A 27,522-nucleotide genomic window follows, 5' to 3' on the forward strand; every position below is an offset into this window, starting at 1 on the left:
TTTCAGTTTTGCATTGGCAGGAAGCAGGGCAGTGAACTTGATGAAGCTATGGGAAATCCAGGAGACTATGCCAAGGTAGTTGGAATAAATGTCTTCAAACTTTCAAAGCTTGGCTGAAAAATAATTGAAACACAATATTAATATTAAATGGGAATTGAAAATTCACAATGTTTCCTTTCAGAATATTTTTTTCATCAGTATTTCTTTTCTCTCAATTTTTTTTCCTCTTTGTTGCCATTTACTCCATAGCAGCATCCAAAACCTTTGATCACCCAGACAAAAATCTCTAACTCTTTCAAAGTGATTTCTCACTGAATTTGCAAGGTGGTCTGAAGGTTTATTCCTTTATTCAACAGCCTGTTATGACAATTAGGTTAATTCCGTAACAGAAGATTGAAAGTAAATCTTGCATTATGAGACTCAGCCCATATGCTTTTCTGTTAGAATTCTTAAAATTCAGATTTGCTACTTGGTCTTATCAGGTGTGTTGCTATTTCTACTTGATCGGTCACCCTTGTTTAACGGAAGAAGAAGAAAAAAAGATAAAAGAGTCCCCTCCTTCCCTGGCATATCCTAGATTCAAAGATGACAATTGCCTCTCCTGGTATGGCTCATATTTTGTGCTACCATTAGTATAAACATATCCTTGACCTCACTTGCAGCCAACGTGTCTTCTTACACTAGGAAGTATTCATGAGAGTTTCCATATGGAAACCCAGACATTATCATCTTTGATGAAGATATCTAGGGCGTATCTTGATCCATGAATTGGAGGGTATCAGCATCCCAATGCACACTAACCACTGTCTAACATTTGCCCATACTTAGCACAGATTCCTTCTTTAGTTTCACTCCACAAGTCATCCCACCTAGGTAAAGCACCTAGCACAGTGAAGCGTGGGTCTGTAATAGCACTTTTGGCCCTGTATTTGAACAAATAATTTCAAAACTTTTCCAATTGCATAAACAGATCGGTATTTTTAAAAGCATCAACTTTACCCAAGTCACAAATAAAATGTTTAAAACTTACTGCATAATCCATTGTCACAAGCATCAGGGCAATCACCACAGGGTTCTCCTTCTTTGTAGGGTGTCGGGATTGAACTTCGTATATTCCCCCTGAAACATCAACATTATCAACATAAACTATAATGTCACTATAACATGTCTGAGAATAATATACAGATGCATACCTATAGTAATTTACACTCAGTCTTTGGCTATATGTGAGTTTTTATATATATGTGTGGGATTTCTCTGGAAAGGTTAGGGCGGGGGGGGTGGGGTGGGTGGGGACGACAGGATTTGCAGGGGGGATTTGCAGGGGGTGCTTCTGTAAGAAGCCACCAGAAGCTGCCCCTGTTTCAGACAGAGCCAGTGCCAGCCAGCTTCAGGTTGGACCTGCTGCTGCCCAAAGATGAGCCCATCAGCTCTGAAGCCACCAAGATGAGTGCAGAAGAAGGCAGGAGGTGTTCCAGGTGCAGGAGCAGAGATTCCCTGATTCCCTGACAGCCCATGGTGAGGACCATGGTGAGGCAGGCTGTGCCTCTCAGCCTGTGGAGGCTAACGATGGAGCAGATAACCACCCTTAAGCCCATGGAGGATCCCATGCAGGATCCATGCTGCCTGAAGGAGGCTGTGACCCCATGGAAAGCCTGTGCTGGAGCAGGCTCCTGGCAGGACCTGTGACCTGGTGGGGGGGCCACGCTAGAGCAGTCTGTTCCTGGAGGGCTGCACCCCATGGAAAGGACCCACGGTGGAGCAGTTCATGAGCAGCAGCTGGTGGGAAGGACACACACTGAAGTTTGTTAAGTACTGTCTCCCATGGGTGGAACCCCATTCTGGAGCAGAAGAACATGAGGAGGAAGGAACGGTGCAGACAAGGTACAATGAACGGAAAGCAAGCTCCATCCCCATCCCCCTGTACTGCCCGGGGGGAGGAAGGTGAGAAACTCTGAGTGAAGTTAAGCTTGGGAAGAAGGGAGGGGTGGGCATAAGGTGGGCTTAGATTTTTTTTTTCTCATTATCCTAATCTGTTTGATTGATAATAAATTAAGTTTATTTCCTCAAGTCGAGCCTGTTTTGCCTGTGGCAGTAAATAGTGCGTGACCTCCCTGTCCTTACCTTGACCCACGAGCTTTTTGTCATATATTTTCTCCCCATCTTCTTGGGGAGGGAGAGTGATAAACTGGCCACTGGCAGTCAGCCAAGGTCAACCCATCACAACGTATTGCAATGTGAATGTGAATGTGAATATGAAAGTAAATTTTAGGTAGTTTATGAAATCATCACTCTGCCTCAAAATTCCCACTCAACCTTTTAGGTTTTAGTACTATTTATAGTCACAACTGTACTGTACATATTGATATGCCTTTCTGAACCAAGATTTTAAGTAGAACATGGAAAATATTTGTGATTTATTACTATGAAAATCAGGATTTTTAAGCAAATGGTATTTAATCTGAAAATCAGTGTCACTTGCATGTAGTTTATGCTTTTGTTTCTTTGACAATTCTTTTGATGAGTATGTTTCTGTTGCCTCATATTCCTAATCCATTCTTCAGACCTGTTCCTCAGCTATGGGTGATGTGTACTATTACAAATTTCACCATCTCCCCACTAATTTTGATAATGTAATAAGAAGTTCCAGAATAAGAATTTATACGTACATGGGACAGTATTGGCAGACATAGAAGTATTTGTATCTACTGTTGGGACAGTAAGCGACAGCACATCCAATTTGGTAAGAATTGTACCAAACCATCTGTAGATATAAGAAAAAGAATCATGGGAGAATGAAAAATACACATTTAAAAATCATTAAAGTACAATATGCATTACAGAAACATTTGCAACCAAGTTAAGGCACTTTATTTACCCTTTAAAGTAAAATGCAAGTCCCACCTTGCTAGAAAAAAGTTTTTTCCCCCTGTTTTCACCTCTGATCCAAGGAACATTTAGGATATAATGATAATAATTTATCACACATATATAAAACAATTAAGTTAAACTGTTTCAATTATGTATGTTTTCATTCCATTAAAAACTGTTGAAGAAGATGTAGGAATCATCATATAAAATTTTGCGTCCTGTATTTTGTGCAGGTGAGCAGAGGAGATTATCATAAACCATTATCCAACTGGAAACTCTCTGAGTCAATGGAAAGCTGAAGATTGTAACAAACCTATTTATATTTCCTCCCCGATAGTTAAACAACCCTATTCTTCCAGTGCCTGAGCAGCTGTCAGATGTTAAACAAGCAAATAAATTTCTTCCCTTTGTTTCTTCCTGAAGTTTTATAATATCAGTATCTTTACCCTCTACTCTGTAAGGACACTTAGCCTATTGTTTTCATTTTAATTCTGTTACTTTGAAAGTTTTCATCTTTTGTCAGAATAACTCTCATGTCTTGATTGTACTTGTTCCCTTCAAAGATAATCAGAGGGTAAAAGTTGCTTAGCTCAGATATAGATATTTATTTATTCAGCCTGAAATATAAAAAAGCTGCATCTACCTGAGTGTAATGGCCGATGACAGCACCTGGTGTTTTAGCTCCAGTTCCGTATTTGAAATCTTCCTCCTCATCATACCAGGACTGAATAACATCTGGCCATGAGAAAGGGGCAGATGACATGAAGAGATTTTCACCACACTGTGTAGCTGAAAAAAGAAAGGTATCGAGAAATACATAAAAGATACACTTGTGAGAAAAAGACAGTAAAACGTGGTATGATTTCCATGGAAGTCCTCATCCTAGATTGGACAGCAGAGTGGTTTTGTTCCCAGTTCAGGGACATCACCTTTTGTCAATACTGAAGTTGTCACTGGACAAGTTTGCAGCATGGCCAGCCTGTTTGGCTGGTAGTCTGTTTGTTGCCATACCTTCTGCATCTCTGTAGCTACACCTGCATACATGCACCACAGATTCATGACTGTAATTTTGCTCTTTGGAAGTTAGCAACCTAGTAATTATTCAGGTCACAGCTCAGTAGTCTTGGGAAAATCCAAATAATTCAAAGCTTACTTCTGGTACACAAGAAGGTGTCTATACTGTCTTCACTTACTGTTTTATCCAGGTCCAACCCTACTGTGTACACATTAGTTCTCATCTGGGATTCAGCTCAGCAAGAAGCAGAGGATTTGGCTTTTAGGCAGACAGTATGGGGACTGAAGGACAGTCCACATCTTCGTACAGCATAGACAGAAGACAGTCAACAACACATCAGGCACTGATCGTGGCTATTTTTAACATAGCATAGCTGTAATTTCAATATTCAGTGACTGAAGTGTTTATATGAATCTCTGAGATAGTTATAGGTTGCAAGCTGCCGGGGGACTTAAAACCTATGAGTCTTAGAAATTATGCTTAGTACCACCAGCTGGTTTTGGACCTTCACCCTTTTCCCCTTCCTTCCCAGACAGTTTCATCCAGCACATGCAAGATGGTTTCTGCAGCTAACTGGGTCTTGATCCTCTTCTTTCTGATGGATATTTTGAGAGAATGTGCTTTCTCACTATGATTTTTTTTCCCCACCTACTGAAGAAAATGGGATACATCTATGTAAAACTGATACAATTGGGATGAGAATGGGATTAAACTTGTCTTACTTACTGGACAAATTTATATGTAGATTTTTGCCATTGTCGCATGCACCAACAAAATCACATTGAATATAAATGGCATCTCAAAGAAACCCCACCAAACCCCAACAACTGAACCGGTCACATCAGTGACATGTATGACATCATTCAGTTAGCACTCATGCTTCACTTACTGGTTCTCCTCATGCTAGCGGGACTGTGACTTAAAGTACATTGATTGGCCCATTCTTGGGCATTCGTTGCAGCTGGAGGACACCATTCCTTAATGAAAAAAGAAAATAGAAGTAATTCAGATGTGTACTAATTAATAACCCCTCCTGAAGGAAAATTTTGAAATTATGCTTCAAATCAGAAAAAAAAAATAAAAATCCTTTTCTTCCCCTTTTTTGGGGGGCAGGGAAAGTAGGAACAAAATCACTATGCACCCAAGAGAATAGAAACTGTAAAGACTGATGAATAATGCATAAGAAAGAAATGCACCATGCCATGGCTTCTCCTTTTCTTTTTCCTCCAAAAGAAAAAGACATTATTGTTCATACACCAGAGAAGTTTCCAGACTTTTTTTTCCACCTACCCAGTTTTATGTTTCTCTTGGTGCTGGCCACACTCAACCCTTAGGAAATGTCTGGAGAGTGAATTTGAGACTACATAAAATAATGTGGCCTTGCATACAGTCCTGTATCTCTCAGAGTCCTTTACACATTAAAAATATATTTACAGCATGCAACTTACCATCTTCAACATGTTGCTAGCAGTTGGTTTCACTCCTCTCCTGAGGGCATTATGTCTGTCAACAATCAGCTTTTGCTGATCTGCTTTGCTAGTTGACAAAGCATCCAGACCTTCAGGTTCCTAAATTGCAAGAACATGTTATATTTCGTTTTAATTTGAATGTAACTAAATCCTGTATCCTGTCTAGGAAATATTAAAATACCAAGATGCTGCTATCAGCCAAAGAGAGAATCCTCGTGGTGGAGGAGGTACTGTGAGATGCTTTATCTCCTAAGCGTCGCTAGGGGTGCTTCTGTGTGAAGTAGCACTTTCAGTGGTTTCACAGTGTAGAGAGAGGTTAACACTAATAACACTAGCTCCTGTGTCATATCTGCCAACCTTCTGTGATGGCTGAGATATCCTGGAATGCCTCGTGTGCCTGTAGACTCTTAAATTTAGGCAACTGAATCAGACTGATTTTACTATTATCATAATTCCCTTCATGAGATTTTGAGGAAACAGGATCTAAGAATCATCTGAAGACATGAATGTGCTTAACTTGTGTTCCCCTTCTTCAGTATTTTAAACATGCCTATCAATGTTTTTTATTCTAGGAACCTGTTGTTTAATCACAAGATCGTAACAGACCTCTTGTGGTACTTCATCAGGACATCCCACTGAACAAAAAAAGTGCAACTGTTTTTCATGCCATAGATTTTCTTCCACTCCTGCCAAAACTGATAGCATTTTCCAAACTTTTGTTGTGTTTTCTCATTAAAACACATCCATGTGAAGAACTGAGCCTTCTCTTTATGACCATTCTCACTAGTCTTCTAGACTGAAGTATGGAGAGCAGAAACTGAGTAATTAAGGGGAAAATGTAATCAAGCCTTTGGTCACAGCAGTTTTTCTGAAGTAGAAGTAGCAAACTTCAAACTTCACACTAAGTATGGGTTGGGAGGAACTACTTTAAGTGTGTGTTGAGCATGTTAGTTCATTTAACTGAGGGAAATCGGTGATACATGTGGAGAGGATGGGACTGTGCACAAATGGAGAGGCACACAGCTCAAGGATCTGTAGGACAAGAAAGAGAGAGTAGTAGGCAAGTGCTGCCTGTAAAACTGTGGGGAATTAATAGGAAGGGACATCCAGACTACTGGATGTGTCTATGGAAGCTTCTGGACAACATAGCTATCTCTGACCTAACTCATAAGTAACACTGAGTCTAGAGACAGTTTAGTGTGCAAGTGTGGAACCAATCTACTGCTTTGAAGTTAAACAAACTTCAAGGATAAATGCTTTCCAGATCCTAGACATCTACTCAGACTCTTTCTGCATGTGATCGGTGCACAGGGGAAAACCAATATTCAGTTAGACCACAAGTGCCTCGGGTCCCACCCCCATTTTCCGAGCACAAATTGTGGATCCTACCTCTCCAATGGACGGAGGCAGCACAGCTGCGAGACACAGAAATACCACTGGCAGAATCATCTCTGAAAAGAGGAAAGGGAGGATTTAATTTATTTTTTTTGTGAAGCTTTCGATTCTCTGAATATATAATGCCTCTTTCTCCTGTGTATTTCCTGGTTGTTTCTTGAGTAGCAAGGTAATGTTTACTTTCTTTCCTCCTTCTCTCTTCCTCCCATTTTTAGTAGTAAAAAAATAAAATTCATTCCCCCTCTGCATTTCCAAGTTTCTATGAATCAACTGCTTTGTACATCTCATGCTCCCTGCTGTAATCCTGTTCAAATACCTCTACCTGCATTCACAGTACAGAAGGACATTCATGCTTCCCTTCCTCTAGGAAACCTTCTGCTCCTTCCCACCCTGTGGAATGGCTGGGGAGGGATGCTGCTTTTAGCTTGTTTGTGTCTGTGTTAGTCTGACGCTTCCGCTACTCCCTGTTGCTGGCTTTGACTGGACTGCAGTGGTTAAAAGGGAATTAGACACTCAGGCCAGATGCAGACCTCTACACTTAGGTGTCCAAGTCAGGATTCAAAACCCTTAACAACCAGCACAGCGGAGCTTTGCACGAGCTGAAGCAGAACTGCCTGGACCAGAAATGGACCAGCGCTGGCTTCCTGGGAAAGACTTGTTTCAGAAAGCTTTTCTGGTTTTTATTTTTTCAAAGACAGCTCTTAATTATATTACAGGTAGCGTGAAAGAACAGCAGAAATGAGAACCTTCTCTCATGGAAGAAGCAAGCACCAGTGGCTGGACTCTAAGGCTCTGCTTGCTCAGGAGTCTCCAAGCCCCATACCATCCCACTGCAATGATCCAGGAGGTCACGTAAGTCACTTCAGTGTTCAGGTGTCTGATTGCAATCAGTCATAGGAGTTATGTTCATCTGGTTTCTCCTTAGCTACCTTGGGCAGGCAAGCAGGTGACTAGGGGGAAATTTACTTATTTTGGCATTCTTCCCAGTTTCCCACTCCCAGGGAATTTATGGGCAGATTACCGCAGAGATATAATATTAGCCTAAGTTACTTGTTTTTGAGGGACTGCTGGCTTTAGTTTTAATTTATTCTTGGGGAAATGCCAATAGGCTTTGCTGATCTTTTCATATTCAGCAAAGCCACTTTACCTCGAGGCAACCAGCTTATATAAAACACAAGGTGCTCCGGCTCGTGGAGAACGTGTGGGTAAGAAAAACTCTGCTTTTTCAAATGGTACAGCAAGGCCCTCACTCGCTTGCTCACATTGCTTTGGGCAACCCACAGTCCCCAGCCTGTAGGCAGGGACACGGCTACAGCCCTACTAAAGAGCTAAGCCCATTGAAGTGGGCTGTGGCTGTGGGCAGCTGTTGCTTAGAGGCCAAAAAACTGGGCAAACTGGCCACATCGGTACAATTAAACTCTCACAGCCTTCAAAATAGGGTGGCTTATTCTAAGCACTTGTAGTTGAGGAAAGACCTAGTTGATCCAGGAGAAAAACACACTGGTAATTAACAGTAGAAGTCATTGATTTCCTTTTCTTAGTATTTATGTTGCATCACTTAAGTTTAATTTTGACATCACCTATGCCTCCTTGAAGTACTTTATGGTCACAGAAGTCTTTTCTTACTAACTTTTCTACCACTAATTTCTCAGAGATGTTACAAAACTTCACAGCGTGTATGACCTAGGTGTTTAGCAATATAAGATTATATTCCAAATAGCATGAAAAAATCTTAATTCACTTAATTTCTAACTAGAAAGTACGTAGAGGTGGTGGTTTATTTTTTTTAGCTGTACCCAAGTTACAAGCAAAAATACGTCTTTTGAGTGCAAAATGTGATGATATGCAAATAGAAAACAACCTTTTTTGCACCTGTAACATGTTAAACCAAATTCTTTGTTTTAAAGGAAAAATAACTCTTTATTGAAATTGTGAAGCCTTTCTATTTTGGAAACCAAACTGAAAAATCTAACTTAAAGACATGGGCAAAATATTCATTCACTGTAATATTTTCTATGAATTAACTTAAAATTAAATTTAATTGGTAACGTAATACATGATATAAGTTTCAAAATGCCATTGGAATGCTTTTTAAGACCCAGTGGGTTTCCTGCTCAAAGATATTAACATACTTTTGGCAATTCCACTGATTTCAACCAAATGCTTATGGTTTATGAGATGTAAATTTAATTGCTCTGCATTAATTTCTAGGCACTGGTCCTAAAATCAGTCTCTCTGTCCCCCTCCCCTGTTCCCCCTCAATCAACATAAATCAGGACACGTGCCAAGTCTTACTGACTTTCCTGCAACTCCATCTGTGTACAGGGATCTGCCACTGAAAGATGGTGCTTTAGCATCCCTAGTTTGTATGAGTTTAGCAAACTTGTGTGAATATGTTTTTCCCATCTCTCCTCCTAAAAACAGAAAAAAAAAGGTGTATCCTAAATTATTCATACAATTGAGTATCTATTACAAAAGAACATCCCTGTTATTGTTATCCTTGAAAAACACCTAAAGGGGAATAATACAAAGTGTCATTGCACTTCTATAGCATTGTTGCACAATGTCCTTTTTATCAGCCCCCTTGCACAAGAGTGGGAAGTTGCACAAGGTGGTAATTTCCCCACTCTGAAAATAGGTGGTGATGGCTACATACAGCAACAGAATATACTGAACTGAATATATATCCAATTCAATATGTTCTGTCTGTCTCTGTCTCTTTCTCTATGTACATATAATCTGCCAAGATACTACTTTCTTGCATACAGGCAGCTTTTCATCTGTTTTTGATTGTTCATTAATTTTCTCTCCCTTTTTTTTCATCTTGTGTTACACTACTGCCTATGTAATCCTTATTTTTCACTGAATAAAATCCTCCTTCTGTGACTGTCTTAATTTGTTCAAGAAGTCTTTTGACACTAGGTTGAATTTTAATACATGAAAAAAATTGCAATACTTAAACCAAATCAATATAAATTGTACCTTTTGTTTCCAGGAAGATCAGATGTTTCTTCTGTCTTTCTTCAGGTGGTTGTGGAAATGACTGGTGTTCTTCACTGGAGGGTGATTTATAACTCTTCTGTTTCCTGATAGGACAAGGTGACTCAGCGTCACAGGTAATATAAAATTCAAATAGTGACCAGATAGAACCGTGCATTTGTCAAATGCACATTCTTCCAAGAAGAAGGTTGTTTGTTTGTGTTCCATTTTTATTTCCTCTTACTTCTGGTACTGGAAGAGATGAACTACACTGGAACGAGTTGTATATGCATTGCTCCTTGTATGTGAATTTGCAGTCCATGCGAACCCCAGGTACAAAGGCTCACTGCTAGTGATTGAAACATCCAGTTGTAGTAAGACTTGATCTTAATCTCCAGCAATGCAAATCAACGCAGCTGGCTACTGAGGTGTCTCCAGATTGATACTATCGTTACTAAGATGGAATCTTGCTTATTGATTTTTCCATGGGGCTAAAAAAAAAATCCCGGGCCAAGTTCCTCTTCATGTTATGGCTTCTTTACATCAATCCTGTAGTGTAAAAGTGAAAAAAAAAGAGACAAAGATACTTCTGTAATTACTACTTTTACCCAGTATTGGATAAAGATTAAAAGATTATCGTATGCACTAACATTAAAGCATATATTTTTTTTGGCATTTCCGGCTAGGTGAGGTAAGATGAGAATGGGTGGAAATACTGCCAGATCAGGAGGGAATTTGTGTGCACATTGACTGTTTCTGTCCACATTCAGTCTCAAGTAATTGCTGACGAGAGCAGTTGTCATTGTCTGCTTTTATATAAAATGTTGTTATTTTTCTATTTAAATTCAGGTCTTCCTTCCTCATGGTCACTCAAATCCTGCCCTAGTCCCTGGTGAAGTGTGCCTTCAGAATAATCTTTTGCTTTTCATTACCTGGGAAACCTGTTTATTGGCTCTACCAGACAAAATGGTAGTGGTATGATTTGTTAGTTTGTAATTACATGGAAAGGAGCACACTGTCAGCAAGTTTGGGGGTTAAACCAAATTGCAGGGAGCAGTTGATATGCTAGATTATAAGGATGAATGAATCTCAAAAAGATGAAGAAATTACTTGATGGAAAAGATGTGAAAGTAAACAACTGGGAGAGACCAACTGTCCAAGGAGCAGCTCTAGCAAAAATTGTTTGAGGGTTGTTGGTAGACAACAAGTTCCGTATGACTCAGTGCTCCCTTGCAACAGTGAGGGCTAACCATGTACTGCACTGCATTAGACATTGCGTAGTGCAAGTGCTGGGAAAGGTGATCACAGCCACTTTTTCAGTACTTCTGAAGCTGTCTGACTACTCTGTCCAGTTTTGGAACCCCCAGTACAAGAAAGACACTAACAAACTGCAGTAAGCCTAACAAAGGGCCACCATGATGGAAAGGGGAAAGGTGGGGATGGACTCTTTTACAACAGGGACATGAGGTAAGTGCCACAGATTGCTACCCTGACTAGATATAAATGAAAATAATTTTTACACTGAGGCTTGTTAAAGCACTGAAGTAGATTGACTAGGAGGTAGTTTTTGCTTACTTGGAGGTACTCAGAATTGGACAAGGTGCTGAGCAAACTTTAAAGTTGGCAATGCTTTGAACGTGGTGTTAGAACAGATGAGCTTCAGAGGTCCTGTATAACAAAAACTATTCTAAGGTTGTGTGATTTTTGTATTGTTTGCACTGGAAAGGCACCAAATGAGACTTGCCTTATTTCACTTGTTGACAGATATGACAGTTTAATTAGTTATAGTGGGAACCTCTAATTGTTAGAGGGACTAAGTGTTACCAGGATAATCGTTATAACCATTACTAAGAAAAAGATCGTATTCAGGCAATCACTGAGCTGTGGATCCTAAGATAAAGAGTATATCCTGTTATGCTCATGTCATTCATCTCTCTGCTTTATATACACGGAGAAGTCTTGAATCAACTTCCCGTGTAAGTGTAAGGCCTGTCTACAAACCCAAGTGAATGATTCAGAACAACAGACTATCCTGTAATAACATTCCTGTGCAGAGATTCTGTCATGACATTTTGGAAATTGTTCCTATAGTTTATATCATAGAATCATAGAACAGCCCAGGTTGGAAGGGACCTCAAAAAAATCATCTGGATCAACAAAAGATCTTTGTCTGTGGGAAAGGGAACCTGGATGAGATTAGCAGCCTGTCCAAACACATCTTAAAAGCCTCCAGCGATGAGGACTCTACCATGTCCCTGGTGAGGTTGTTCCAGTGAATGATTGTTCTCACTATGAAAAATTTATTTCTTATGTTGAGGTGAAACCTCTCCCAGTGCAACTTGGACCCGTTGCCCCCTGCCTTCTCTATGTGGCTCCTTGCGAAGAGACAGCCTCCGTCTTCTCTGTAGCAGCCCTTTAAGTCCTGGAATACTGTCATGAAGTCCTTCCTGAGCCTTTTCTTCTCCAGGGAGAAAAAAACCTGACTTCTTCAGCCTTTCCTCAGAGGGTACATTTTCCATCCCCTCAACCATCTTTGTGTCCCTCCTTTGCCCCCTTTCCAATCTGTCCATGTCTTTCTTGAACTGTGGGTACCAGAACTGGACACCATACTCAAGGTGTGGACTGACAAGCAGTGAGTAGGGTGGGATGATGACATCTTTATCTCTGCTAGCTTCTGAGGTTGCAGCCCTGTGTCCAATTTGCCTTCGTTGCTGCACCAACATGCTGCTGACTCATGTTCATCTTGTTATCCTCAAGGACCTTCATGTCCCTTTCAGCAAGGCTACTCCCCAGCCGCACAGATCTTAGCCTATACTGGGCTCTTTGGTTACGATACGACATCGTAACTCTCAGACTGGGCATGGAGACCCAGTTCTTCCTGCTTGTTGACTTGTATATAAAGCACTTCTACTAAAGCTTTTCTAGTGGGAGGACTGCCACTTCCCTCTGCACAGAGGACTTGACACCCCCACCCCCAAGATTCTGAAGCAAAACTAACTGCTAAAATGTGTTATCAGGGATGATAAAACGTGGCTGTATCAAGTGTTTTTATCTTGACTGTCAAAACCATGCATTGCATAAACACAGGCTTAGAAACTACCTCTCTGGCTCTAGAGTTCAATCTCTTATTTGAACTATAGATTTATTTGAATGAAGCACTTCTAGTCTGAAGTTCCATGCCTTCCATTTCTAGACTTTGGATCTTATTTATCTTCAAGTAAAATTTGCCCTTTTACAGAAATTTCTTCTTGCTGTAGGCCTTAGTTATGTTGATCTCAGGATCACAGAAGAGTTGAGGTTGCGATGGGACCTCTGGGGAACATGTAGCTCAATCTTCCTGCTCAGAGCAGGGTCACATAGAACAGGCTGCTCAGGGCTGAGTCCAGTTGGGTTCTGAAAGGCTCCAGAGATGAAGACTCCACAATCTCTCTGGCTAAGCTATTCTAGTGTTTGACCACCTTCACTGTAAAATAGTTTTTTTCTCAAGTTTAAATATAATTTCTTGCATTTCAGTTAGTTCCCACTGCCTCTCATCCTTTCCCTGGATATCACTGAGAAGATTATGGTTCCATTGCCTTTACACACTCCCATCAGATATTTTTACATACCTATAAGATCCACCCTAAGCTTTCTCTTCTCCAGCCTGAACAGACCCATTTCTCTCAGGCTTTCCTCATATGAGAGATGCTTCAGTACCTCTGTCATAGCATCTCTTCTCTGGAGTTGCTCCAATATGTTCATTTCTCTCTTGCACTGGGGAGCCCAGAACTGGATGCAGCTCCCCAGGCAGTGCTGAGTAGATGGGAAGGACCACCTGCCCTGACCTGCTGGCAACACTGCCTTCTGCAGCCCAGGATGCAGTTGGCCACCTTTGCCACAAAGGTACATTGTTGGCTCACATTCAGCTTGTATAGCAAGATGGCCAGGTCTTTGTAAATCTGATTTCCAGCCAGTTGGTCTCCTGGATGTACTGACGTATGGGGCTATTCTTCCTCAGGGGCAAACCCTGGTGTTTGCTTAAGCCTTTGCTTGACTTTGTAAGGTTGTAAGGTTCCTGATGGTCCGCTTCTGCATCCTGCTGAGGTCTCTGAATGGCAGCACAACCAGCTGGTGTGTGAGCCACTCTCCTCAGTTTTGTATCATGTGCAGACCCGCTGACAGTGTACTCTGTCCCATCACCCAGGTGATTAATGAGGATGGGTTATATTATTGGTCCCAGCACTAACCCTTGAGAGGAAACAACTGGGTTTTTAGTGATCTCTCCTTAGTTTATTCTGTACTGTTTTGTTCTCAGAATTAATTTTAGTATTACACTGAACTGAAATGCTTTGTTATCCCTAATCGGAAAATTCAGTATTAAGCATACTGTTAAAGTAAGATCTGACAGACATGTAAATTCTTGAATGTTTAGTAATAGTTGATCTAATACCCTCCCCCACCCAAAAAAGCCTTATTTTTATGGTGATTTCCACTAAATTTGGGAAATTAAACTCTCTGATGTCATTGAAACTAGTTAGGCGCTTCTCCCCTGATAGCATATGGGAAAAAATGGACACTTCCAGGATGTGAATCATGTAATCCTGTATTACTTATCTAAAATATATTATATCCACAAAAGCTTACAAACATCTGTTTTACTTCATTTTCTCTAAACAAAGCCTAGAGCAACTAACTCAGCTCTAGACTTTATACTGAAGATGACTAAAGGATGATGAAGTAAATCACATCCACTGAGGAAGCAAAGTGGTCACGCACACAGAAAACATGATTATCTAAACCTCACTTTTCTAGTAAATCACATGAAGTCTCAGGCATTTATAATGGGTCTGTATGACTGGCATTGCTAATATAAAGACTATTCCTAACCATGATTTTTTCTATCCCAGCTCCATCTCATTAATCATAAGCTACTTGTTTCTATTTTTCAGACATTTTCAGACCCTCTCTGTCTCCTGAAGTCATCTTTCACCCACTCTTCAGATCTGACCATGGCTTCCACAGCCCCTGGTGTTTGCTTTCACCTATTAGATAATAAATTTTCAGCATCTTTGGTTTTGTTATGGGAAAGCGGTTAGTAAACATTTGCAGAGCTATCTCTAGATCTTCCTTACTTTTATGCCTACAACATACTTCAGTAAGGTTAGCTAGTTCTAGTCTGTGGATATTGTCTTACAAATAGGTCAAAATAATTTTATTTTGTCCTTATAATCTCCATTTATAAACCCTGTTTATCTGTACCCCTCTTTTATCTTGTCTGGTAGACAGCTAGGAGGAAAAGCATCCATTTGTTCTCATTTGTACAGCATCTTCTAAAATGGTTTCTTGGCACAGAACAGGGTCCCAGAGGTTATCACAGTAAGAACAAAAAGCACTAATAAACTACATGAAGAATCATACTTCAGATTGCTCTCACCTGTCTTTAGATGTCCAGATAATGCATAGCTAGCACAAAATAGGTGTCTGGAGTCCCTCAATAGTCATGAAAGTAGGTGACATCTTTCTTTTTTCCTACCATAGACAACTGTATTAAATAAATTAGCTTCTGAAAGTATTTTTCTGTTCTTGCTGGCTACAAAGAGAGCCTGACCTAATCTAGAAGCCACAGAAGCCTCCAAAACCTCACTCTGCAAAAAAAAATTCCCGTATGTTAGACGCAGTCTCCAAATATCTAGATGTTCCTGGTCTTGTTCCACTTCATGATTGTAGAAAGAATTAGATGCAGAAAGAATCAAATTTTTCCAGTAGAGGAAAAAATAGTTGTTTTCATGGATTAGGATTAATCTCAATTAAGTTTATTCATCTAAAAATTCATTTTTAGCCTTTAAAAGGACAGGTAGCCTCCACATTCATCTTACTTAGAGGCCAACCTTGCATGACATCCCTGTTCATGCATTAAAACAGACACCTGAATTACAAATGTCAAAACATTTGAGCGAGAAATTTCACCTTTCCAACCACACAATCTCTTCTGTTCAGCAGTCCTGCTTTACACATGGGTGGAGCTGTCTCATTTTCTATTCGCCACAAGCAAAAACCCCAAATGCTCATCTGGAATTTCATGCCTGTTACGCAAATGGAACAGTCAATAGATGTATTGCTCCTAAAGCCCAAGGAGGCCTCCTGGCAGCTTTCCCACCGGTATTTTAGACATAATGGGCCACATTCTTTTCTTATGTTCCATATGATGAAAATGTCCTCAATTACTCAAGCATATAATTTTTTTTTATTACCCTGAACAAAAGTGTGTTCTTTCCTACATATCATCTGCATTTATCTCAGGGAGATAATTCCTTTGTGAACAGTATAACCCCAGAACACCTGCTTGATTAAATATTTTGAGTCCATTATTGAAAGTCCAAACTGTATTAATAATCCTGAAAGAAACTTGATGCCTCAGCTTTTATTTCTGCCTCACTTTCGTGTTTCCGAAGGCCTCAGTTTTACCAGTAAACTGATAGAAATATTGTGCCATTAAGCACAACCTTTGCAGAACAGTATCCTGAAGGCTCCACTCTGCATCTCTAGGAACAGGCTGGCTGCAAAGGCAACTGCTGGGGCACGGTGCTTCCATCCTAAAGATGATACGGTTTCTTTCAAGGGCCAATGACTCTTTCTTCTCTCTCCATCACCCCTTCTGCAGACAGAGCACAATACCCAGGCTCTTCTGGAGGTCTTCCCAGAGTACTAAAGCCAGTAACTCTAAGCAAGCATGACTTAGAAGAAGGTTAAACAACTCCTTTATTTAGTGACGTCAAACTTCTACCATAGAAAATGCATTTAGCAACAGTACATTTACTTAGAAGGATTATGTTTCAAGGATCTATTTTATTAGGCAGTCACACAGGAAAATGCAACTAAAAATAAAATTAAATTTCCATAGTTTATCTGAAAGAAGTGTTTCCATGTTTAAGGTGAGATGTCGCTTGCCACTATTTTAGCAATGTAACAAGGTTGTATACCAATATCCTTGTACCATATCATGCTTTTCTATAAGGCCTCATTTCGATCTTTGGTACAGTTAATTCCCAGCATGCCTGCTGTTATCAATCAGTTCTGATTAAAAAATGTCAAGAACCTGTTTGATGTCACAGAAGGGAACATCTGTGATAACTGTTTTGGGCCTGGAAAAGATGATAGAAAAGGAGCATTCTGTGAATTTTTATAAATGTCTGATATATATTTCTTACCCTTTGTTGAACATGGGTCATTTAAGGAAAGAGTACATCCATGGGTATGTTCCAAAATTCAGTACCTTCACCTAACGGTGCACTGGACTGGTGAGGCTCCCATTTCTCTTTTTCCAGAAGGGTTTTTTTAGGCACAGCCTAGCCTTTAGCCTGATTAAACCCTGAGGTGGTCAAATGCAAGAGTCTGTTACAGACATAGCAAAATCTTGTGTTTAAGACTAGTAATGTACTTTATTATGAAGTAGACTTGGAATTCAGAAGTAACTCTATCAAGAAATCTGAGTGGAGAAAGATTTTGTGGCAAAACTATATTTCTGTTTTTCTATATCCCTGGATATGTTCATTTATCTCTCCATGACTCAGAGTAGAGAAGAAAATCCACTGGGCAAGGTCAGTTATGTTCACAGTGCAAATTTGTTTTCCTCCAGCACCTGCGGTTCCCCAAGCATGCACATCAGAACAAATCTTCAGGTCTTTTGGGCTGACTCAAGACAACTTGGCTAGAAATTCCATCACTGTTTCCCTGGCTGCAGTGGCATATGTGTTATCCATGAAGGACTCTGAAAACTAAAGTGTCACATCTCCTCTTACGGCCAAAGCCAGAGTGTCCACTCAGACTTGAAGCCCAGTATCGTTTACTATTTATTATGTCCTTCATCAACGTGTAGAGGATGGAGAAGGCTCCAAGAGCCAACAGAGCTTCTGTGGACCTTTTCAATATCTCCAGGAACACACGTAGGCCCTCGTTAATGGAAGTGCAGAATTGCACCCTGTGGCCTTTCACTGAAAGAGAAAAGCCCCAAATCTTTTTGAACTGTCTCCCACAAAAAGGCCTTGTCTTGATGCCATGAACAGGAAATGTTCAGGCATAAATTCATCACAGTTGGAGAATTTAATAATTATTTCTATGAATAATGTGCTTCCAGTTTTATTAAGAAACCCCAAAATCTTTGGGAATAATTTCTTTTCCTTCTACAGGTTAAAAACATATCCTGGTATCAAGTACCTGGACATGATTCCAGTTGGCTTCTAATGTAATATTGTATCCATCGTCACACTAAATTCTACACATATAAAGGTAATAAAAGCTGAATCTTTTTTTTTTTCCCCCCAGGTATTCTATGTTAATAGACATACGCAATACAGGAAACTTTATCTATCAACCTAAACAGCTAAAGAACCACTGTGCCAAAACTAAGTGTCATTACAATGTAAGAAAGAAAAACAGACAATGCTACTGAATCACGTAGTTTGTTTCTTCTAAAGAAGCAAGTATTGGCAGCCTATACATTATAGCTGTGGCTGTCCCTGGCATTACTGGCTTATATAGTCACATCCCCTTTGAACTCACTTAAAAACAAGGTTTACTAAGAAAAATGGTGAGAAGTTCTGAATGAAAGAGTATTACAAAGGCCGTTAAGACCACATGCTCCAAGTCCTTTAGGTACCTGAAATGGAATTAATTTAAACAAACACAGCCAGCTACATTTGAGCAAGACTCCTGTCAGAGACTTTGGAAATTAAAAGATATCTTTGGGACGTGCTTCATCCCATCCTGAAGTTAACATCTACACAAAATCATACTGCATCCTAGAAGTACCTTTTTATCTTATGATTATTGAATGGTCATATTTTTTAGTTCTTCCTTTTAAAAAATTATTTTTATTTAACTAATTAATGAAAGAGATACTAAAAGTTAGCCTTGTTAAGATACACAAGTGTAGCAGAAGCTGAGGGAAATGGGTGAAGGAAGGGACTAGCACATTCAAAGCTGGTGCACAACCCCTGGGGAGTTAAGTCTTTTCTGTTCTTTTCACAGGGAATTTCTGTAGCTTCTCTGGTTTGTGTGCCATGTCCCCTGGCTTCTTGCGCTGGGGAAAGACACATTTGAGAAGACAGTCTGAGAAAAAGTAGAATCCAGTCAGAGCCAGGGCAAGAAGAGAATGCCAAATGCTAAAGTGTGGAAGAGAAAGTGAACTCCGTTGTTAGATGAAGGCTGGGTTTGTGGAGGTTAAGAGGGACTTTTTCATGCTCATGAGAAAGCAAAAAAGAAGGACCATAGGGGCAGAAGAGAAGTGAGAATGTTCAGTACTGTTGGGTTGTAACTGTGATTGTTATCTCTCTGGCAAGAACCCCTGAGGATTCTAAAAATTTCAGTGGTAAAAATATTCCTGGACATATTTTAATAAGCATCAATGAATGTGTCCAGCCAAGTTATCTCAGAAAAGGGGAAGTAATATTAATTGCCGGATGCAATAAGAGGAAACAAGAGGAAAACAGTTGCTTGTCAAATGCAGGAAGTTTGTGGCTCAGTGACAAATGGAATTTAATTTTTGTACACAAAGCCAGCCCTTCCTTTCTCCTTCTTCTCTTACAAAAAATGTCATTATGAGAGATTTGCACGATGCAGATCTTGTATACTCTACATCCACCAGAAGGGGATGAGCATCCTCTTCGGGTATGTCCTCAGTAGTAAGAGTAAAGAAGGCTGAGCAAGCTTGGATTAATTGCAAGAAGGAAGAAATGTCTCCATTTATGGAGCCATGAGCACTGCCTGGGGATGGGGGTTATCTGCCTTTGATCACACACCATACTGCACCGTACTGCTTAGCTGTGTCTTAGCTGGCTGGTACTTGCAGTTCTGTGCTGTGTGGGTGACAACTTGCAAGGTTGGATCTCCACATGCTCAGGGAAGTTTGAAGTGGAGACATGTAAGAGAGGATTTTGTTGCTGAAACATGGATGTCTGTTCCTAGTTTTGCTATAGCATGGTTGAGACATATGCATGGTACTGACAGGTATTGCACAGCACTTATAGGAGACTGCCCTTCTGGAGTGTCAGGTGAAGGCTAGACAGGGCATCCTGCAGTACGTAAAATAACCCTAAATGTCTATTTTCAGGCAAGTGAATCACATCCCTATTGTTTCAGGCATCATGAGTTATGTTACCTGGCCTCAGTTATGCTTCCAAACCTTGGGGATTTCCCAGAAGCTGTCTGTCATATCTTCATGGTTTCTAAAATGACACTAAATACCAAAGCTTGGGCAGCTGAATATAGCCCAGTCTCTGATCCAGTCACTTTCCTTCAGATGTTGAATTCAGTTACCTCAACTTCATCGCCTGGCACTGTCTTCAGATGCTGTAAGATATTCTGCCTTAACATTAGCTACTGGTTCAGGAAGTTTGAGCTTACCATTCATGTTTTGTCATATCTGACAGCCCTGGGTGTCTGTCTCAGATATGCCAGGGCATCTTACACAGCCAGGAATAGCTAAGCTTAGGGAAAGAAATGGAGACTCAGCTGTCTAAATATTAGGCATATAGTCCCTCTTAGAACTCTAATCCATACTCCATGAGCATAAAATTCAGACACTTCTATCCAATTTCTATTGTACAGGTCTTTTCTGAGTCTTAGGAAAGGGTGAACCACCCTCTGCAGGCGCCTGTATCTCTGCAGTGCCTGAGTGATCCTGTGGCAGGGTTCAAGTTCACACACCTAATGGCTGGTGTCTACACTTGACCTGCATGCCCTGACTCTTGTAATCACTGGCAGATTCAGTTGTCTACAGGCATCCAGAGACATTAGGAATGTCTTTGAATATTAGATATAGTAATGGGGACCATGGTGTTTGTTTAGATTTCTTGATTATGCTGAAAGAGTCATGCAACCAGTGGATCCAAAATATGTCTCTCAGAGTCTCCAGAAAATCAAGGAGTTTCTTGTGCCATTTGTGTACTCCAGCACAGATGCTTTATTTGGTTAGATCTTGAGCAAACAAGGCTTTTCCAGTCCTGATCTCTGACTGAGATGCTTCCTTTTATTTCCCTGAATCCTGCATTGTGTTTGCAGGCAGGATTCAGCTGGTCCTGTAGAAGACAACACCTTTTTATTATAGTACAAGACCCAAAAAGGGTATATCTTTTGGAGCCCTAGCACACTGGATGAACACTGTGACTTCACTGCAGTGTACTAATCTAATGCAGTAAGGATACAGCATCCTAACAGCCTGGCCCTTGCCGTGGTAGACTGATGAAAATGCAATGCCAGGTGCCATGTAAGTACCCAAATGAAGGTGGATTGTGATGGGGTGATTTGTAGGTCATACTCTATGAGTCAGCCTGGGCCATTCATCCATTCACAGGTTTCTCATCAAGCCTTTTTCCCTTATGTTTGTCTAGGCATTAATGGAAATAACTTTCAAAGAGGAGACCTCCTCGAGTAAATACTGCCACAGGTGAGTTCTGGGTATGGAAGGAAGATGTTACTAACCCTGCAGTTAGAGTTTAGATCTTACAAATCTGATTTTAATGAAACCATTAAATACGCCTTCTTTGTTTGCAAGATCTGAGACTTACATAGAAGCACTTTCTTCCTTGGATTTGATTTTTTTCCTGTGTTTTGTTTTTGTTTTCATGCTTGGACCTGAGCAATAGCCAGTGATGGCTGTTTCTATGTGTGTGCGTATGTGTGTTTGTGAGCCCAATGCCATATTTGAAGTCTTTCACCTCACGCTTGTCTGACAGCTGACCAAGTACCGAAAGTGTCTGTCACAGACAGATTTTCACTGCAGTTCACAGCTAACATAACAGAGGGAGAGGGGAGGGGAAAGACAGTTCACAAAATGTATGAGGAAACGTGTCAGGAAGATGCAGGGATCTCTGTGCAGACAGAGTGTCTTTTGTCTCTCGGGCAGAATGACTCCCTGGCTCCAAGCCCACAGCGAAGCAAATAACAGAGCAGATTCATTATGCCTTAATGTTGCTACATGACAGTACATCTGGGGATTAAATTATAGACAAAGGTGGGCTCTCTCTATATTATTTTTTTTATAATCTCAAGAAGTTGCCATTGTCTCACCATTCAATAGCTTCTTTGTATTCACTAGTTCTGCACACGAAGCCCAGAATTGCCTTGCTCAAAATCAGTTACAGTTCCATTGCAAATGTTTTTTTCATATTAGCTTTCATTCCATTTCTAAAAGAACAAGGGCCTATTATTGATCAGTTATACAAAACAGATGGTGTTTTTCTTTTTTATATCAGAGGATAACATAACCATATTTAGGTATGCATGCTAAGATAATTTTTAACAAAGTCTTCATATGTTAGAGTCTAATGTCTGGTCTAAGCTAGTCATATAGATATCCTGTAGTGATTAAGCCGAAAAAGGCATCAATGGAGCATGATTTAACCCACTTGAACAACTAAAGATGCATTGCATTCTGGAAATGCTTGTACTACTCTGTTGATTACAGAGATCTTTGACACAGATGTCTGTCTTACAGATAACTAAAGGATCCCAATTTCTTCTGAACACTCAAAAATTTTGACTTTTTAATGAAGATTTTTCTTTCTACTTAGATTTTTCTTTTTTGTTTTGTTAAAGCCAGATGTGACTTTACTTTTTATTTAAAATTTTCTCAGTAATTAAATAAAACTTTGAACAAGGTTGTGTAAGAATCTGTGACCAAAGAAACAAAGAAAAATCCCCCAAATCCATATTAAATATTCACACTATTTTTATAGTTATTTACAGGTGGAATTTTACACTTTCTCCATTTTGCTAATCACTGTTTTTACCCATGCCCCTGAACTTCCAGGACTGATAAATGTCTCATTTTCCTCTGAGGTTCTCGAAGCTTTTTTCTATGCTTTGGTAGCTGCGTAACCTTGTGTCATTCAGCCGTAATGTAATAGTGGCTTAGCTTAGGAAGCAATGGCTCTGCGCAGAAATTGTTTATTGCTTCAGTAAGATAAATCTCCATGAGTTTTCATATGTCAAGGGGTACTCATTTGGTGTTATACCTCGTCCAGATGAGTAATTTCTTAAATATCCAACCACAGCTCAGCAATTGCCATCAAGGATCCTGCTGGCACCCAAAACAGAGCCTAGAAAAATTAGTCTGGAGAAAGCATCAATAATTTTGTTGGTAGACTTGTGAACTATATGCTGGCTCCATGTACAATGTTTTTCTCTTCTGAAAGACCTTGTTTGATTTTAGAAGCACAGAGTTTTCCTAATGTATAAAATGAACGGTAATTTTCAGGTTTTGAACTTGCACAGTAAGCCCAGAAGAAAGGCACAGCCCATAAAAAGAGTAAATACATAAATATGAGCCTAAATGCTGCCAAATAAGTGATGCTGTCACACATTTAGTTTGTAAGAAAGAAAAGGTAAATAAATTTTGAAATGGAAGGGCTGGAGTTTAGGTCTTAGCTCTGTATCCTGTAAGGCTTTGTTGTATGTGTATTTACATATATATTGTCCTATATGTACATACATAGGCTCTCTATCCTTGTCCCCCTCTCTGTACATACATACAGAAATATACATATGTGTATACACATATAAGCATAGCAAATAAATCTGTGCCAGGGGCTGATCTCTAGCTGTGAGACATGTTGGTGAGCCTGTCAGCCTCCAAACTGGATGACTGCAGTAACACTGCCTGTTCAGGATGGTCTCTGCCTCATGCTGGTTCTTGAACCATGCTTGGACATTATTTGGGAAAGACTTAGACAGATACTCTACCCGTTACAGTGCTGAGAGAATCAATGGAGTCTGCAGAGCTATTAATTTTGGCTATGTTGACTCAACCTGCGCTGGCTGTAGCGGGAGCCCAGGAACCTAACTTGAACATGGACACCTCTGTATACATGCTCAAGGGCAGGCCAGCTGAATTCTACCTTCATCCTCTCAAGGCAGCTTTGAAAGTGAAAACTCACAGCTAAATTGATTTGCTCAGATAGACATGTAAAGAATTTTCTAAATTACTCCGTTTCTTTAGTATCTTATTTTTTTAAAAATAGAACCTTTAATGTGCCATTTGAATGTTCTCTAATAAGAGAACAATATTATAGGACAATAGAATAACTCCCAAAACAAAAGAAGCAGAACTTTCCAAAGCCCAAAACCAATGCAGTACATTTAAAATCACTGCTTTTTTACTCCTACTGGTACTCATCCTCCACCAGTGAAGTCTTTGTTCATTTTAGTACACACAGAATAAGAGCCATCTTTACTTTACTATAAATTAGCATGAATTTCGGGCCATATGTTGACTGCATACTACAGGTATGTAACCTGGACACTGTAAGATTAATGGTTTATAATCTAAACAGTGTTTAGAACACTTAATGATTTCCATCTATCCATTGGATTTTCTCAATATGGGTGTTGTTGGCTTGGTGCACACATTATAAGCAAGATATTTGCAAATTTCAAGTACCACAGAGGCCATGAAGCTGACTGGAGGCTGGAGTTATGACATAAATAGAGATGCTGAGGAAGCTGTATTTGTTCAGCTTAGAGAAGAGAGGGCCAGCAAGGAATGTCTAATTTCTATTTCAGCAGGAGCTGTAGAGAAGACAGGTACAGATTCTTCTCAGAGATGCACAAAAAAAAATATATATAAAAATACACAAGGGAATGGGTATGGGGGGTAAATCAAGGTGGGAGGAAGAGGTGAGGCCAAAAGAAAGTCCCATTTCATTGTTCTTACATTGTAAGAAGCTTATGAGAAAGGAAAATAAGAGCTTCATCTGCGTTAATGTTGGAGAAGAGAGTAGTTTCCCACAGATAAGCAAAAATTTCAGTAATGGCAAAAATAAATATATTGGCTGTGTCCTGCAGAAACCAGGCCACCATGACAATCATAGAGATCCCAGGGATTAGTACAGATGATTTGGGTCTTTCTGCCTTTTTTCATTCCTTTTCCTCTGACTGTCTTGAGATGGGGGGATTCTACTGTAGTCTAGCTGTGTAGAGGTGCTCATGGACAACAATAGCTACTGATTATTCTGCTTTTTTTTTTTTTTTTTTTTTTTTTTTTAATTGAAACCGTCTCTGCTTGAATAACTGCTGTATTTCTCCCCAGCACTCTTTCCTCTCCATTTTTCTGTGCTTGCTGCCAATCTGCAATAGCTTTAGTTATACAGGGTAACCTATTTAGCAGTGCCTGTTAGTGGCACCCATATGGTCCATGATGGAAACCTCAGCTTTACGTTCTTGAAAATTTCCATACCCTGCTAACTTTTCCAAGCTGTCCCCACCTCTGTTCTATGTAAATGTATGTCCTAAATCTTGTCATTTCCAGATCAATGGAGCGCCTGACTTACCAAAAACCCTATTCTGGCAGTTGTTACAGCGTGCAGCTGACTTAAAACAGAGAGCCTGTTTTTCTGGGGACTACTCAAACCTTAATGTTAAATATTCCTTGATGAGTCAGTTGACATTGACTATGACTGTAGGCAATTAATACGAATTTCCCAAATGACAGTAATTTTCTTTTGGTAATTTCCTTTTATTTTGTCTCAGAAACAATTTCACATGGGCAGACTATGACAGGTTGCTACTGTGAATCTGCTGCAATGCTTCCAGGTATCCACAATATTGTTTGCATTGCTAAATGCTGTGAGGGAAAAAATACCAAAGTTAGGGGAATATGCTCTGCTGAAGCTGATTAAAGAGTTCCTTCAGTCTGCAGAGTTATGACAAATAAAAGCTCTTGCACACAAACCCAAGTTATCCAGGTTGTCTGTTAATGAAACAGATGTCAGTTTGCTTAAATGTTAGGCTTCCTTTTTTTCTATACCTCAAATCCTTGAATTTCTGCCTGAGCAAAAGTTACAAGTGTGCTCCTGCATCACATTTGCCTACATGGTAAGAAAATTCCTTTATTTGGCTCTTCCAGAATTAAAAAGGGGGTCTTATATACAAAAGAAAATGTTGGAGAAATCAGATCTCATTCCTTTGATCTGGTGTTCATCTTATTCATAACTACTCCATTGGAAAGGCAATTATAAAGTAGTTTGACAGAGGGTAGAATTCATCTGACCTAAGAATCTTTTCACCTTAAGGATCTCAGTCTAAAGGATTGTGTAGGCTTTCTGTGTGGTAGATGGAGAGAGAGAGACCGTTGAAGGAAGGCTGTTCATCACACCTTTTCAGGTTTCTCCAAACAGTAGGATAAACATTCTCTGAAAGAGATTCATTTTTTCCAGTGATCATGGACAGACTAGATTGGATCAGATCCCTAACATTTAGAAATCTGCAGCTAGGCAAGACACCTTGAATTTTCTTTAGGAGTTTAGAAACATGGGGAAAAAACAAAACAAAACAAAACAAAACCAAAAACATTGTAGTATCTCTGAGAGTTACATTGTGGTCAAAAGTTGGAAGCACCTTTGTAAAAACAGTATCTTTCTTGAGTTTTCTCAAGCGGTGTCCAGGCAAATAACATTGAGGAAAAAAAGATTAAGAAGTTCCAGCTGTTTTAGCAGGGAATTTGATTGGCATACAAGGAGAGGCAAGGCAGAAATATTCCTAGTTAATAGACAGCAAGACTTAATAGGAAATAAAGGCTAACTGGAAGATGATACAGTATAGATAAGTTATAATACAGCCATACTATAGTTGTACAGCACAGTAGGCATAATTAGTTGTTATTTAAATTTGGAAATGTGTTCTTATAACAGCTATTTTTTATTGTACCACAAGTACTAATCTCTTCTGTGTCAATGATATAACCCTCTTCAGTATTTTTCTACCTCAATGATGCTTTTATAGGAACCAGGATAGTATGGGTGTATGGGTGTGTTGGATCTGTGGGTGGCTGCAAGAGTGCCTCTGTTTCCATTGTGAGCAAGTGCCTTCGTACTTGCAAAAACCTGCTGAAAGGAAAGGGGTCATGCAGCTAGCATGGATTACTCTGCAGTTAGCATTAGCTGTGTTCTTTAAGCCTCGAAGACTGCGTCTCTCCTGAAGCCCAGAGTTGTGGTTATAATCTGGGCAGGAACACCTGACGTGGTTTTCCTCTTTTTTTATTTTGGGTTGATGACACTAGAGGGACTGTTCTCAGCTGCTCCAGGCCAGTAGGATGAGTGTTTCACAATCATCTTTAACCTTTTTTATGTGAAGAAGAGAAAGAGGATTAATTTAGCATCCCTGTGTTATGGGTTATGTGCATGTTAGGGGTGCAGGTATGTCTAGTAGTCATGTCCTGGAGGAATGACACCCTGACCCTAGTGCATCCTGCTGACGCTCTTATCTCTCGAAGGAATTGTGAATGGATGGCATTGAACATGCTAACAACCGGTTGGCTTGGGGTGGTGCTTATGAGTAGGACAGGGAAAAGGGGCAGTGTCAGAGGACACTGAAGGGAAAAGGCAAAGAAGGGATTTTTCACCTCCAGCTTGGGCTCAGCCACAATCATCTCTTTGCTAAGGGCTTGGTATCCCCCCATCTCTTCAGGTTTTATCAACTTCATTTATTTCACAAAATTCTGTTCCACCAGGCTAACCAGCAAAATGTATGCATATGCTCCACTGATACCAGCTCATTTGACACTGGTTTTGTAAGGGTGGTATGGGTCCACAGGAGCCATCGCATTTGAACATTGGGAAGTCATTGCACTCCTAGGCATGTTATTTACCACTTCCCACTTTTATTCTTTGAAGTCATATAAAGAAAGCAGCATGTCTCTTCTTGCTTTTTAAAAAGAGGCTTTTTCCCAACAGGTGATGCAAATAGTATCATACTCACAGACATGCACTGAGGCAGCACTCCAGCTGACCACGGATAGGTGAGTGAATGGCTCTTACCCCT

General features: G+C 40.0%; 1 protein-coding gene and 1 long non-coding RNA gene across 4 annotated transcripts; one reads left to right on the forward strand and one right to left on the reverse strand.

The window, feature by feature from the left end:
• On the reverse strand, positions 1–10,593 carry LOC121090144 (cysteine-rich venom protein TEL1-like). The gene is made up of 8 exons (XM_040598306.1): positions 9,733–10,593; positions 6,745–6,806; positions 5,335–5,454; positions 4,776–4,863; positions 3,515–3,660; positions 2,670–2,764; positions 1,031–1,119; positions 1–113 (listed from the first exon to the last, which is right to left on the reverse strand). The coding sequence occupies exons 1-8, from the start codon at positions 9,905–9,907 to the stop codon at positions 103–105; spliced, it is 786 nt and encodes a 261-aa protein (XP_040454240.1). The 5' UTR covers positions 9,908–10,593; the 3' UTR covers positions 1–102.
• LOC121090147 lies at positions 1,716–27,488 on the forward strand. 3 transcript variants are annotated; one of them, XR_005828466.1, is made up of 6 exons: positions 1,716–1,944; positions 7,467–7,602; positions 9,778–9,866; positions 10,579–20,971; positions 21,096–21,151; positions 27,435–27,488. It is a non-coding gene; the product is annotated as an uncharacterized LOC121090147 (long non-coding RNA). The 3 variants fall into 3 exon arrangements; XR_005828465.1 differs by having other exon boundaries at positions 10,579–17,994; XR_005828464.1 differs by having other exon boundaries at positions 10,579–21,151.
• The last annotated feature ends 34 nt before the right edge of the window (positions 27,489–27,522 follow it).

Source organism: Falco naumanni, chromosome 6 (assembly GCF_017639655.2).
Source record: "Falco naumanni isolate bFalNau1 chromosome 6, bFalNau1.pat, whole genome shotgun sequence".
Taxonomy (NCBI): domain Eukaryota; kingdom Metazoa; phylum Chordata; class Aves; order Falconiformes; family Falconidae; genus Falco; species Falco naumanni.